The sequence below is a fragment of the Narcine bancroftii genome, chromosome 4 (assembly GCF_036971445.1).
Source record: "Narcine bancroftii isolate sNarBan1 chromosome 4, sNarBan1.hap1, whole genome shotgun sequence".
Classification (NCBI taxonomy): domain Eukaryota; kingdom Metazoa; phylum Chordata; class Chondrichthyes; order Torpediniformes; family Narcinidae; genus Narcine; species Narcine bancroftii.
In genome coordinates, this window is record NC_091472.1 from 249,703,640 (window position 1) to 249,716,021 (window position 12,382).

A 12,382-nucleotide genomic window follows, 5' to 3' on the forward strand; every position below is an offset into this window, starting at 1 on the left:
AAACATATATTAGAGGTTATGGTTTAATCCATGTGGCAAGATATTCCAGCTTGGCGGTGAGGATGAATCTGAGTCTGACAGCTTCGAATTAGAATGGATTTCGGAATATTTTAATTTGATCCACTGAGCTGTCATTTTTTAATTCATTATTATTCTGAATCTTTCACTGCATTTGTAGAAAAAACTCACAATGAGCATCCTGACACGACCATGAACTGAAAATCAAAATGTGAACAGTACAATTATATAACAGAGACAGTACCTTAAGTGGTGCATTGACAGAGCAGCCTTCAGTCTTGCCATTTCTGGCCTGGAATTGATGTTTTTCATGATATTTTTACTCCAAACACTGAGAGAACATTTACAAAGTTAATGGCTTCATGGCATTTAAATGTGTCATGGAGTTTTGTTTGCATCCCAGTGCCCTTCAGTTTTACTTCAACAAACATTGTGAGCCCAACTATAATGGATATCTTGTTTTATTTCATTGCTGGGTCATGTGAAAGTCGGTGCACAAACCATTATTTAAGTACGTATTAACAACTTAAGATATGGTTTCTTCATATGGAATGTCAATTACAAATGGTCACAGTTCTCAAAGGTTCACACTGGAAATGATGTTCATAATGGTATCCAAGTGCTTGCGACACCTGTAAGCTACCAAGCCTCCCTTATTGGCCCATCTGTCCACTCCTGTAGCCCCATTCACTGGTGTATTATAGACCAATTCAGGAAGTTCATCTAGGTTACCATCTTTTTGTCTTTTCAAGCATTCTTGAAAATCTACTATACCTCCACCCAGGGACTTTAATATAGCATGTGGTGCACAGCAGTCCCATTTGAAAGTGGTGTCCTCAGACAAAAGGTAGACACTGACAAAACCTTGCACGACACAGAGGCTCTTGTAGCCAGCACCTGCTGCATAGTACAACCGTAGCATTGACAATGCTGACTTGATACCCTCACTTTCACTTGTACTAATGACAACTGACAAATTGTTGTCTCCAGCTTGTGAAATCATTTTCTGTCTTAAAACTTCATCCTGATCATCAGCTGATTGAGAAGCTGCATTCACTTCATTCCGTAGGGAGCATATGCTGATGCCTTTGTATGAGAGCCCCCAGAAATATTGTCCATTCCACCTAGGAAGAAAGAAAATAGCGAAATATTGAATCAATTTAAAAAAATTTGGTGAAATAGGGAAAGTACACCAGAAAAGGAGGGTTAAGCTATTCATTTTCTCTAACTTATTCAAAAATAAAAATGGAAATATAATATAAACCAACTATATGAAACCTCCGGACTGCACTACCATTCAGTAAGATCGCAGTTGATCTTACTGAAATTCTTTTTCCAAAGCCATTTATTTTCCTGCAATCCAACAAGGGAACCCATAGAACACAACAGCACAGAAGCAGGCCCTATAGCTCATCTAGCACGCACCAAACTATTTTTTCACCAAGCCTGATCCAAGCCAGGTTTCCGCCAAACCTGATCCATTGCCCTCCATACTCCTCCCATCGACGTACCCATCTAAATTTCTCAAATCAAACAAACATCCCTCGCATCTGTTCCAAACTCTCATCTCCTTCCAAATTAAGAAATTCCCCTTGAACATTTCACCTTTCATGCTTAACTCATGTTCTCTTGTTCTTGCCTCACCCAAAAAACAGTGGAAAAAGTCTGCTTGCATCTATAGCTCTCATAATTTTGTATACCTATCAAATCTCCCCTCATACTCCAATGCTCCAAGGAATAAAGTTAACCCTTGAAAAAACATCATCCTTTCCTTATAAATCAGTTTTTTTGTGTCCCAGCAATATCTTATTATTGAATTTCACTGATACCTTTACTATTGGCCAGTAACATCCCAACTCACTTACTTAGTATTTTGTCTTACGAAGGCCAATGTGCCATAAACTCACTTTATGAGCCTATTAATCTGTGAAGCCACTTTCAATATATTTTGTATCTGCATTCCCAGATTCCTTTGTTCACTCCACAGGGTTCCTCTGTTTATTATGTAAGCCTTGGTTTGTCCTCCTAAAGTGCAACTCCTCACATTTATCTGCATTAAATTCCATCTGTCATTCGTCAGCCCGTGTTTCCAGCTGGTCCAGGTCCCACTGCAAGCCTTGAAAACCTTCCTTGCTGTCCACTACAACCCCAATTAGCATGTCACTGCAAACTTGCTGATCTAAATTAGCACATTATCATCCAGATTGTTGATATAGATGGATAAACAACAATAGACCCAGTACCGATCCCTGAGGCACACCACTAGTCACAGGCTTCCAGTCAGAGAGGCAATCATCTAATATCATTCTGGCTTCTCCTGCAAAGACAATTTCCAATCCATTTTACTTTCTAATCCTGCATGCCAAGCAATTGAACCTTCCTGTCCAACCTCCCATCTGGGACCCTGTGAAAGGCCTGACTAAAGTTCCCTCTGCAAATTAAATTTTGGTTGAACTATAGCCTACCTTGATCCCATATCCCTCAAAATCTTTATCTAAAAAAAGTAACAAAATTGTCTAAAAATAATTCTTTTGAAATCATAATTGTTTTCATATTTATATCTACAACTACATACAAGCATTTTGAAAAAGATTTCTGGTCTGTATCTTCTTTGGCTTGGCTTCGCGGACGAAGATTTATGGAGGGGGTAAAAAGTCCACGTCAGCTGCAGGCTCGTTTGTGGCTGACCAGTCCGATGCGGGACAGGCAGACACGATTGCAGCGGTTGCAAGGGAAAATTGGTTGGTTGGGGTTGGGTGTTGGGTTTTTCCTCCTTTGCCTTTTGTCAGTGAGGTGGGCTCTGCGGTCTTCTTCAAAGGAGGCTGCTGCCCGCCAAACTGTGAGGCGCCAAGATGCACGGTTTGAGGCGTTATCAGCCCACTGGCGGTGGTCAATGTGGCAGGCACCAAGAGATTTCTTTAGGCAGTCCTTGTACCTTTTCTTTGGTGCACCTCTGTCACGGTGGCCAGTGGAGAGCTCGCCATATAATACGATCTTGGGAAGGCGATGGTCCTCCATTCTGGAGACGTGACCCATCCAGCGCAGCTGGATCTTCAGCAGCGTGGACTCGATGCTGTCGACCTCTGCCATCTCGAGTACCTCGACGTTAGGGGTGTGAGCGCTCCAATGGATGTTGAGGATGGAGCGGAGACAACGCTGGTGGAAGCGTTCTAGGAGCCGTAGGTGGTGCCGGTAGAGGACCCATGATTCGGAGCCGAACAGGAGTGTGGGTATGACAACGGCTCTGTATACGCTTATCTTTGTGAGATATTTATATCTACAACTACATACAAGCATTTTGAAAAAGATTTCTGGTCTGTATATAACACTAACAAATGGTCAGTGTGCAATGAGCACATGCAGTCAGTCTATTTTGTGCAAGAATGCGTGCGCACACCGAATGGTTGCAAGTGCGTCCATGCACACAGCTTAGCTGAAACACTGGTCCAGGCCTCAAAAATGGAAATTTTCATTTCACATTATCTAATGATGCAGATTATGTAAAATACACCATCAGTTAATAGGATTCAACAAGCATAAAAAAGGTATTTAGATGAGCATCCCTTCATAAAATATATTTAATTCTTCTTTCATTAGATAACATCTCAGGTTGTTTCAGAGAGGCATGATCAGAAGGAAAAGCAAGATCAGCAAGAATTCCAAAATATTTATCCAATGATTAGTTTTGAAGATCATAAAGGGAGAGAAAGGGTTGGATGAAAAATTTCAGAGCATGAATCTATCTAGCTGAAGGGTTCCACCTCTCAATGAAGGGAGTTGATTGATGTGAGAAGTGGTCTGTGATGCAGAAGAGGTTCTTTATCTCAATATCTCTATCTTCTTATCCAAAGTCTGCATCTGAATTATTATTTAACAACTTTACAAAACAGCATAACTGAATGTATGTTAAAGTTCACCTGTATTTTTAAATTGTTCCAAATGCTTTTGGATGATCCCTGTGAACCATATAATCAAATAGACACTTAAAGAGGGCGCACAAAATCAGTGAACCGGTGTGGACTTGAAAGGCCAACATGGCCTTTCCGCTCCGTAAATGGTTATATGGTTATATGGAAGAAGGACAAATTTCAAACATCTTTATGTGGGTCCAAAAATATCAGATTCCAGTATATATATATTATTTCTTAGTATAAAATGGAGAAATCTTTTGTAAGGCTTTTCATTTTACATGATCTCAGGAAAAAAATCAGCTCCTTACAACAGTAGAGGAAATGATCAATGGTGAGTTCAAATTTGAAATATTTTTTCAAGAACAGAAAATTTATTTTGTTTATGCAGATGCAGATTTTACAGTATGGTCTGTAGACATGAACAATCAAGAGCTCTGTGAATTATACTTTGGCTGAACCTTTCTCCTCAAATCACATCTCCATCTTTCCCTCACAGATGCTGCCTGACTCACTAAGTTCTCCCAGTTATTTGTTTTTAGTTTCAGATTCTAGAATCTGTAGTCTCTTGTGTCTCACTGGGTGAGGTTAATGGAGTCTCATGTTCAAATTTCTAAATCGTAACTGAGGGCAGAGTGCTGTGCCTAGGTCGAACTTCCCTTTTATTGTTGGTGGAGGCAATTATCGTGAATGCTCTGTTCATGGTTAAAGACTCAGCACTGCACAAAGTGAATAGATTTATGGATAGGAAGGGTTTAGAAAGATATTGGCCAAATGAAGGGAAATAGCACTAGCTATTATGATGCCAGTTTGGTTGGCATTAATGAGTTGTGCTGAAGTGACAGTCCTATCCAATATGACTAACTCTATGACAATAATTGAGTGTTATGTCTGGCTGCGTCATTGAGTGGTAGTGTAGCTGCAAAGCAACAGACTAGTAAGTCTATACAGAGGATCATTAAAATAGCCGAGAGGATCACTGGCATCTCCCTTTCCTCTACAAGTGACATTTAATGGAAGATCTATCTAGGTAGGGCTCAAGGAATTATAGAAGGCCCTTTCCATCCAGTGCATAGAGTATCAACCCACTACCATCAAGAAGAAGGTACAAGAGCATCAAAACCAGGCAAGGGAACAGCTTTAAATTGAACTTAAAGGTGAATGATTTTACAAGAGCACCATCTACTGTCCTTACAACAGATGAGCATTGTGTACTTGGATTTATTCTATTGTATTTATTTCTTAAGCATAAACATTTCAAAGTTGCTAACCCTCCTTGTGAGCCTTTCACTTAATTTCCTGTCCTATGCTGTCCCATCTACTGCATTCTGTGTTCCTGATGTAGTCTCCTCTATAGGGGTGAAACCAAATGCAAACGAGAACCATTTCACAGAGCCGCTATGCTCTGACCACAGTGGCCATTTCCTTCCCATAGCCACATAGACCTGTCTGACCTGGGCCTTCTCCACTGTTAGAATCAGGCTCAACGTTAACCAGGGGAACAACACCTCATACTCCACCTGTGTAGTCTCCAGCCAATGGGATGAACACTGAATTTTCTAATTGCAAGCATTGAGTGCAAGCATTCTTCTGTGCCTTTTTACTCTTCCCCTTCTCCACTATTTGATTCCATTCCCCCCCCCCCCCCATTTCCCCGATGGATTGTTCCGCAGTCTCCTCACCAAACCCCCCCCCCCCCACTTCCTTTTGATCCATTTGGTCTCTCTTTTTACCATCATTCGCACTTTCATTTCTCATCAGAAATTCCAGCACTGGGAGCATTTGTTTGCTAATCACCTACTCCACCCTGTGTGACTCACCTTCCTCCACGTGACCCCTTTGTTTTTCTTGCCTCTCTCTGCCTTTGTCTGCCTGTCATGTTTAGACCAAACCTGTGCGAGCTCCCCTCCTACCCTGTCCTCTCCACTCAATCTTAATCAAGATTTTTGGGTTGAAACGTTGACCATTCTTTTTCTGGCTCCTGCTGCTGGGTTTGACCTGCTGAGTTCCTCCAGCAGTTTGTGTTTGTTTCATTTCTAACATTTTAAAATGGGACGTGGCAGTGAGGTCCTTGGGTCGTAGGTTTTATATCGGAGTGACCTTCTCCTATGCAGATTGCCTAACCGGTCTGAAGAGGCCTGCCTCCCCTTTTAGGTCGAACCATTTCTGGAGATCTACGACCGCTGCTTTATATTGACTTTTGGAAAGAAAGCCAGCCTGTTTGTTTCCATGTTCCTCCCACTACCTACAAGCAATGGAGGCTTGAAAAATTGTAAGTAATAATAATATCTTTCAGAAATCCGAGGTCCTGCTGCCACCCGGAGGGCCCGAGGTCCTGTTGCTGCCGCCACCAGAGGCCCGAGGACCCGCTGCCGCCCGGGGGGCCCGAGGTCCTGCCTGAGTCTGCCTGAGGTAACGGCCGCATCACGGGGAGAGACAGCCAGCCGAGAATGGGCCTGCCCGCACTGCTGCCCGAGCACCAAACACAGGCCGCCGTCGCCAGGCAAACCCTGGCAGCCCGCACAGCCCGACCGTTGGCAGCCGAGCCCTGGGCCGGGAGTGGTCAATGAGAACCGTGAGCAGGAAAGGGTTTTGGCAAATACTAGAGCGCCTCGGATGCCCCCCCAATTTCCTCAACATGGTTATCCAACTGCATGAAAACCAACAAGGTCGGGTCAGATACAGCAATGAGCTCTCTGAACCCTTCTCCATTGACAACGGCATGAAGCAAGGCTGCGTCCTCGCACCAACCCTCTTTACATGATGCTGAAACAAGCCAATAAAGACCTCAACAATGAAGACGGTGTTTACATCCGGTACCGCACGGATGGCAGTCTTTTCAATCTGAGGCACCTGCAAGCTCACACCAAGACACAGAGCAACTTGTCCGTGAACTACTCTTTGCAGACGAAGCCGCTTTAGTTGCCCATTCAGAGCCAGCTTTCCAGCGCATGACATTCTGTTTTGCGGAAACTGACAAAATGCTTGGCCTGGAAGTCAGCCTGAAGAAAACTGAGGTCCTCCATCAGCCAGCTCCCCATCATGACCACCAGCCCCCCCACATCTCCATCAGGCACACTGAACTCAAAACGGTCAACCAGTTTACCTACCTCGGCTGCACCATTTCATCTGATGCAAGGATTGACAAAGAGATAGACAACAGACTCGCCAAGGCAAATAGCACCTTTGGAAGACTACACAAAGAGTCTGGAAAAACAACCACCTGAAGAAACACACAAAGATCAGCGTGTACATACCCACGCTCCTATTCGGCTCTGAATCATGGGTCCTCTACCGGCATCACCTACGGCTCTTAGAACGCTTCCATCAGCGCTGTCTCCACTCCATCCTCAACATTCATTGGAATGACTTCATCACCAACATCGAAGTACTCGAGATGGCAGAGTCCGCAAGCATCGAATCCATGCTGCTGAAGACCCAACTGCGCTGGGTGGGTCACGTCTCCAGAATGGAGGACCATCGCCTTCCCAAGATCGTGTTCTATGGAGAGCTCTCCACTGGCCACCGAGACAGAGGTGCACCAAAGAAGAGGTACAAGGACTGCCTAAAGAAATCTCTTGGTTCCTGCCACATTGACCACCGCCAGTGGGCTGATATCGTCTCCAACCGTGCATCTTGGCGCCTCACAGTATGGCGGGCAGCAACCTCATTTGAAGAAGACCGCAGAGCCCACCTCCCTGACAAAAGACAAAGGAGGAAAAACCCAACAACCAACCCCAACCAACCAATTTTCCCTTGCAACCGCTGCAACCGTGCCTGCCTGTCCCGCATCGGACTTGTCAGTCACCAACGAGCCTGCAGCAGACATGGACATACCCCTCCATAAATCTTTGCCCGCGAAGCCAAGCCAAAGAACTTTTAAAAATATTTATATTTATTAGTACAGTAACAGGCCCTGCCAGCACATGAGCCCACAATGCTGAATTACATCCATGTGACCTATTAACCTAATAACCCATATATTTTTGGAACATGGAAGGAAATCCGAGCACCCAGAAGAAACCCATGCAGTCATGGGGAGAACATACCCTGTCCTTACAGGCAGCACCAGATTTGAACCCGGATGGCTGGCACTGTAATAGTGTTGCATTAGCTTTACTGTGTAGCCACAAATGTTTGATTCTACTTCAAAAATTGATATTTGTGTTGATGCAAGCAAGCAAAAGGCTTTGGGAGGCAAAGATTAAGGGTGTGGTGATATGTAATTACACCACTAGGTCACCAGGGGTCATATAAAGCAGTCCAGAGCTACAGTCTAGCCTTCCAGGTTCATCTTCCAGAGAGGCAAGACCTCTTAGTGTACATATTAGTTTATTAAAGCTGTCTTATACTCGCACTGCTGTTGTGGTTATTGTCAGTACAAAGGGAAATGCACAAAATGATTGTCAGGACAGCAGGCCTGATGAGATTCAACCTCGAGCGAAGTCGGAACTAAGAGTGGAGCGGATTGAGTAATAGAAGAGGGATGCGGGAAGCATAAAGGCACCAAGTGCAGCATGACCCAATGAAATTTGTGTACAGCTGATTAATTGCTATCTGAATTTTTAGTCACATGATGGGCAGAGGAAGAGAGAAGACTGGCAGGTGTCAGACAAAGGCAGAGAGAGGCAAGAAAAACAAAGGGGTCACGTGTAGGAAGGTGAGTGGGCGACTAGAAAACAAATGCTGCAGGTGCTGGAATTTGATGAGAAATGAAGGTGTAAATTATAAAGCGAGACCAAATGGATCAAAAGGAATGGGGGGGGGGGGTGGGGTGAATAGGGGGTTGGTGAGGAGAGTGCGGAACAATCCAGTGAGGAGATAGGGGTGGGAGGGAATGGAATCAAATAGGAGGGGGGGGGGATAAAAAAGGATGGAGAGCTGTGGTTGGGAATGGTGGCTGGAGATGGAGACATTGTCAAGGTAGGGGAACATGGCCGTCAATTTGTGCCTGTCTACCACCCGATCCATCTCCCTTTGGAACACTGAGACCCTGTTAGTGACTCCATAGGGCACCCTGAGGAAGTGCCCCAGGCGTAGGGAGAGTTGGTGGTATGCCGATTTCTGGTCAATCATAGAGTACACTCTGAACTGGACAATTTTATTCACCATGTTGGCGATCCGGGGGTGGAGGTAAGCATCTAGCTGAGTGAATCGGTTGACCGTCTGCCTGTCGTCGATCACCATACGGGGTTTACACCTGCCCCTGACCACCATGACTTGGTCTCTCCACGTGCTCAAAATGGGGGCTATGATCCGCTCCGCCAGGAGTTGCTGTACCTCAGACTTTATAAGTGCCCTGTCTTCAGCTCTATAGCACCTGCTTTTTGTCACATTCGGCTTGCACTCCGGAGTCAGGTTCTCAAATAGTGATGGAGGGGATATGCGGAGATGGAGAGGCTGCAGGCAGGGTCCGGCTGGCAGGGGGAGGGGGCTGTGAGTCAGGGGTTGTGTACCGTTATGGGTGGTTGTGGTCCTCTGAATGCCATCATAACACTGGCTCTGGAAGTCTAGGCCCAGGAGTATTGGCGCACAGTGCAGTGGCATCACAAGGAAATGAAAGTTATCATAACATTCACTCCCCCACCGTTAACCACGCAACACAGTACTCCTGGATCTCAGCGGATTGGTCCTTATTGGCTATAGAGATGGTGCCGTTTGTGGGTCTTACAGGGAGAGAGAGTTTCTGGGCAATGTCCAGGTGGATGAAGCTCTCTGTGCTCTCTGTCAAAAGGGCAGTTTGTTCTTTTCCAATTTACCTCTATCTCCATTATTGAGTGGGTGATCAGATGAGGGCTGCCCTGGTTCAGGATCACAGAGGGCAGGAATGGATCATCGTCGCTGTCGGAGGGGAGGCTCAATCGGTCACATCAGCTGAAGAAGGTGGAAGTGATGTCATCCAGGGAGCGGGAGGCAGAAGCGACATCATCAGGAGGGCAGAGGAGATGCAGGGTAAGATGGCGGCTCCCGAGTCGCTCACATGGTCGATTCAGGACCAGAGGTGACATCAGCGCCGTGTTGCTTGCTCGGTAGGATTTCGACTTACAGACGCAATGGTAGTGCCCCTATTTCCCACATCCCGTGCAGATTGCCTCCTTAGCAGGGCAGAATAGTTGGGGGTGCTTCAGCTAGCCGCAGAAGTGGCACCTCAGGTGTCTGATCGCAGCAGCGATGTTGTGGCTCGCTATCACGGTGGCAGACTGTGTTGCTGGGTCCCAACATGGCAGCACCCGCTGATCACACGTGGAGGCCTCATTCTTATCAGCGATTGCTTTGGGCCGAGTAGAGGGTCCTGACGAGCTGGATGGCTCTATTCAGGGTCAGCCTGTCCTCCTCAAGCAGTTGCTGACAAATATAGTCGGACCTCATTCCAGGCACGTAGGCATCCCAGACCAGCTCCTCCACACACTAGGCTATGGGCATGGGGGCTGTAGTCATCCCCAGCAGTCTCTCCCCAGGTCATACAGTGCCTGAAGGAACTCGTCCATGGATTCACCGGGTTGCTGTTTCCTCGAGGCCATCAGGTACCGTGAGTACACCATTCACCCAGGGTTGATAGAGATTACTAAGTTCAGCCATGGCCTCTGGGAAGGTCGTGCATTTCCTGATCGCCTGGTATGCTCGGTGGCCCACTCTTACTTGCAGGACCTTGAGTCTCTTCTCATCTGAGTCCACCAGGCCCGCTGCGACTTCGAGAAAGTTTGTGAAGCAGGCCATCGACTGCTTGTACTGCTCAGCAGCTGTGGGCACCTGTGGATTGATCTCAAGCCTGTCAGGTCTCAGCATCTTGTCCATCCCATGTGGAAAATTAATGTGTATTAAATGACTCCAGTGAGGAACAATAGGCTTTAATATACTTTAGATTGTAGCACATTCCATGTGCTTGAATGAATGGAAGGGGGTAGGAAGGTCAACCTTTATGGCCAGGTCACAAGGGGAGGAGTTACAGCAGACTGAGTCATCAGTGGGCGAGCCAGCCACTCACACTCAGAGCAGTATATACATATCACTACATATATGCAATGACGTAAAATAACATAACACTTGCTTACATTAAATTTTATAGCATTATACCAGTTACATGAGTGGCACGGCATGAATACTGAGGCAGATCTTACCTTGGGCTTTGAGGGATACATCAGCATTGATGAACAGGCTTCTCTCCCCCTAGACTCTTGCCTAAGAGTCTGAGGCAACCACCTTCATCCAGATCTGTGCTTTCTTCGTTTCCGTGTTTACTCCCTGCCAAAGTTTTCTTGGCCACTCTGTTCATCTTCCCAGCATCTACCCCCTTTCTCAGCATCTTCCCACCTCATCCCGGCATCTCTTTAACCCACCTCTTCCACTAATATAATCAAACACCCACCCCCTATTTACTTAACCACTCCCATCTTTCCCATCTCACCAATTGTCTCCACAACTTGATTCCCCACCCCCACATCTTTCCAACTGACAGATACCCCTCACAAACAGATTCTCTCACCCTCCATTCCTCTGATTCCATGTGTTCCTTCTCAGTCATCCCCATCCCACCACATCGTCAGTCTGCTGCCCAATAAAAAATGGTGGCTTTTGGAGCTGTTGCAATGGGAGTAATGCTGCTGGTGTAGTCCCACAAAGAGTGGGGATTGGAGACATAGCACTGCTCGGCAGGGTTCTACCACCCAGGGCAACCATTGATGGCTTTGTATAGGCTTAAATGATCTGGTAAAAGAGCTGACAGAGGATTATTTTAAAAATCTTACAACCACAGGGTCTAGGCAAAATGGTGCTGCCTGTGTTTGGCAGTGGCCTTGATTGGTTGCAGAGTTCAGAGAAGCAGAGGACTGATGCAGGGCACCAAAAAATGGGGAGACCACCCCCGTTTGAGGAGGAGAAGCAGAGGGGATGACCTTATGAGACAGTGGCCACAGTGGCAGGCCAGTGGGTGAAGAATACACAGGCAGTGATCTATTGGCGACTCAAGGTGAGGCACCCACGCAGGCTGCGAGCTGCCGATGGCTTGTGGTCAAAGGACTCACACCAGGCTGCGGACTGCTGGAGACTGGCTTGAGACTGGTTGAAAGGATAACAGGTATCAGAACCAGGATGCGAGAGTGTGCTGAGTGCCCTGAAGATGTTGGAGATTTGGATCTGGAGTTTGGGTTGCCAATCGTTTGGACTGAAGTCTGTGTGGCTGCAGAGTCTGCGGGAGCGCTGGAGGTGAATCCACGGACATTCACTGACTTTGAAGGGACTATCTTTTTGCTTCTCTTTCTTTGACTGTAAGTGGCGCTGGGCAATTTCAGCTGATGGTGAATTTTTGTCTGCCTTTTGGCAGATTAAATACAATTTTGTGTAATATTTCATCTGTTTAATTACATGACAATAAAAGAGTCTTGAACATTTCCCATTCAACCTCCAGTCTCCAGGAGATGGATACTTGCAAAGGAAAAGCTTTGAGCATGTTTGCTGAG

The 12,382-nt window shown here is 46.1% G+C and overlaps 1 protein-coding gene across 8 annotated transcripts in view; it reads right to left on the reverse strand.

The window, feature by feature from the left end:
* Nucleotides 1-461: 461 nt before the first annotated feature.
* The window catches only part of LOC138761838 (inositol polyphosphate 1-phosphatase-like), a 146,627-nt gene continuing 134,706 nt past the window's right edge, over nt 462-12,382 (reverse strand). For all 8 annotated transcript variants that reach the window (XM_069934671.1, XM_069934670.1, XM_069934667.1 and 5 more), the window contains one exon: nt 462-1,142. In XM_069934671.1, coding sequence (XP_069790772.1) covers nt 596-1,142 — 547 coding nt within the window. In that variant the 3' untranslated portion in view covers nt 462-595. The remainder of the gene's footprint in view (nt 1,143-12,382) is intronic.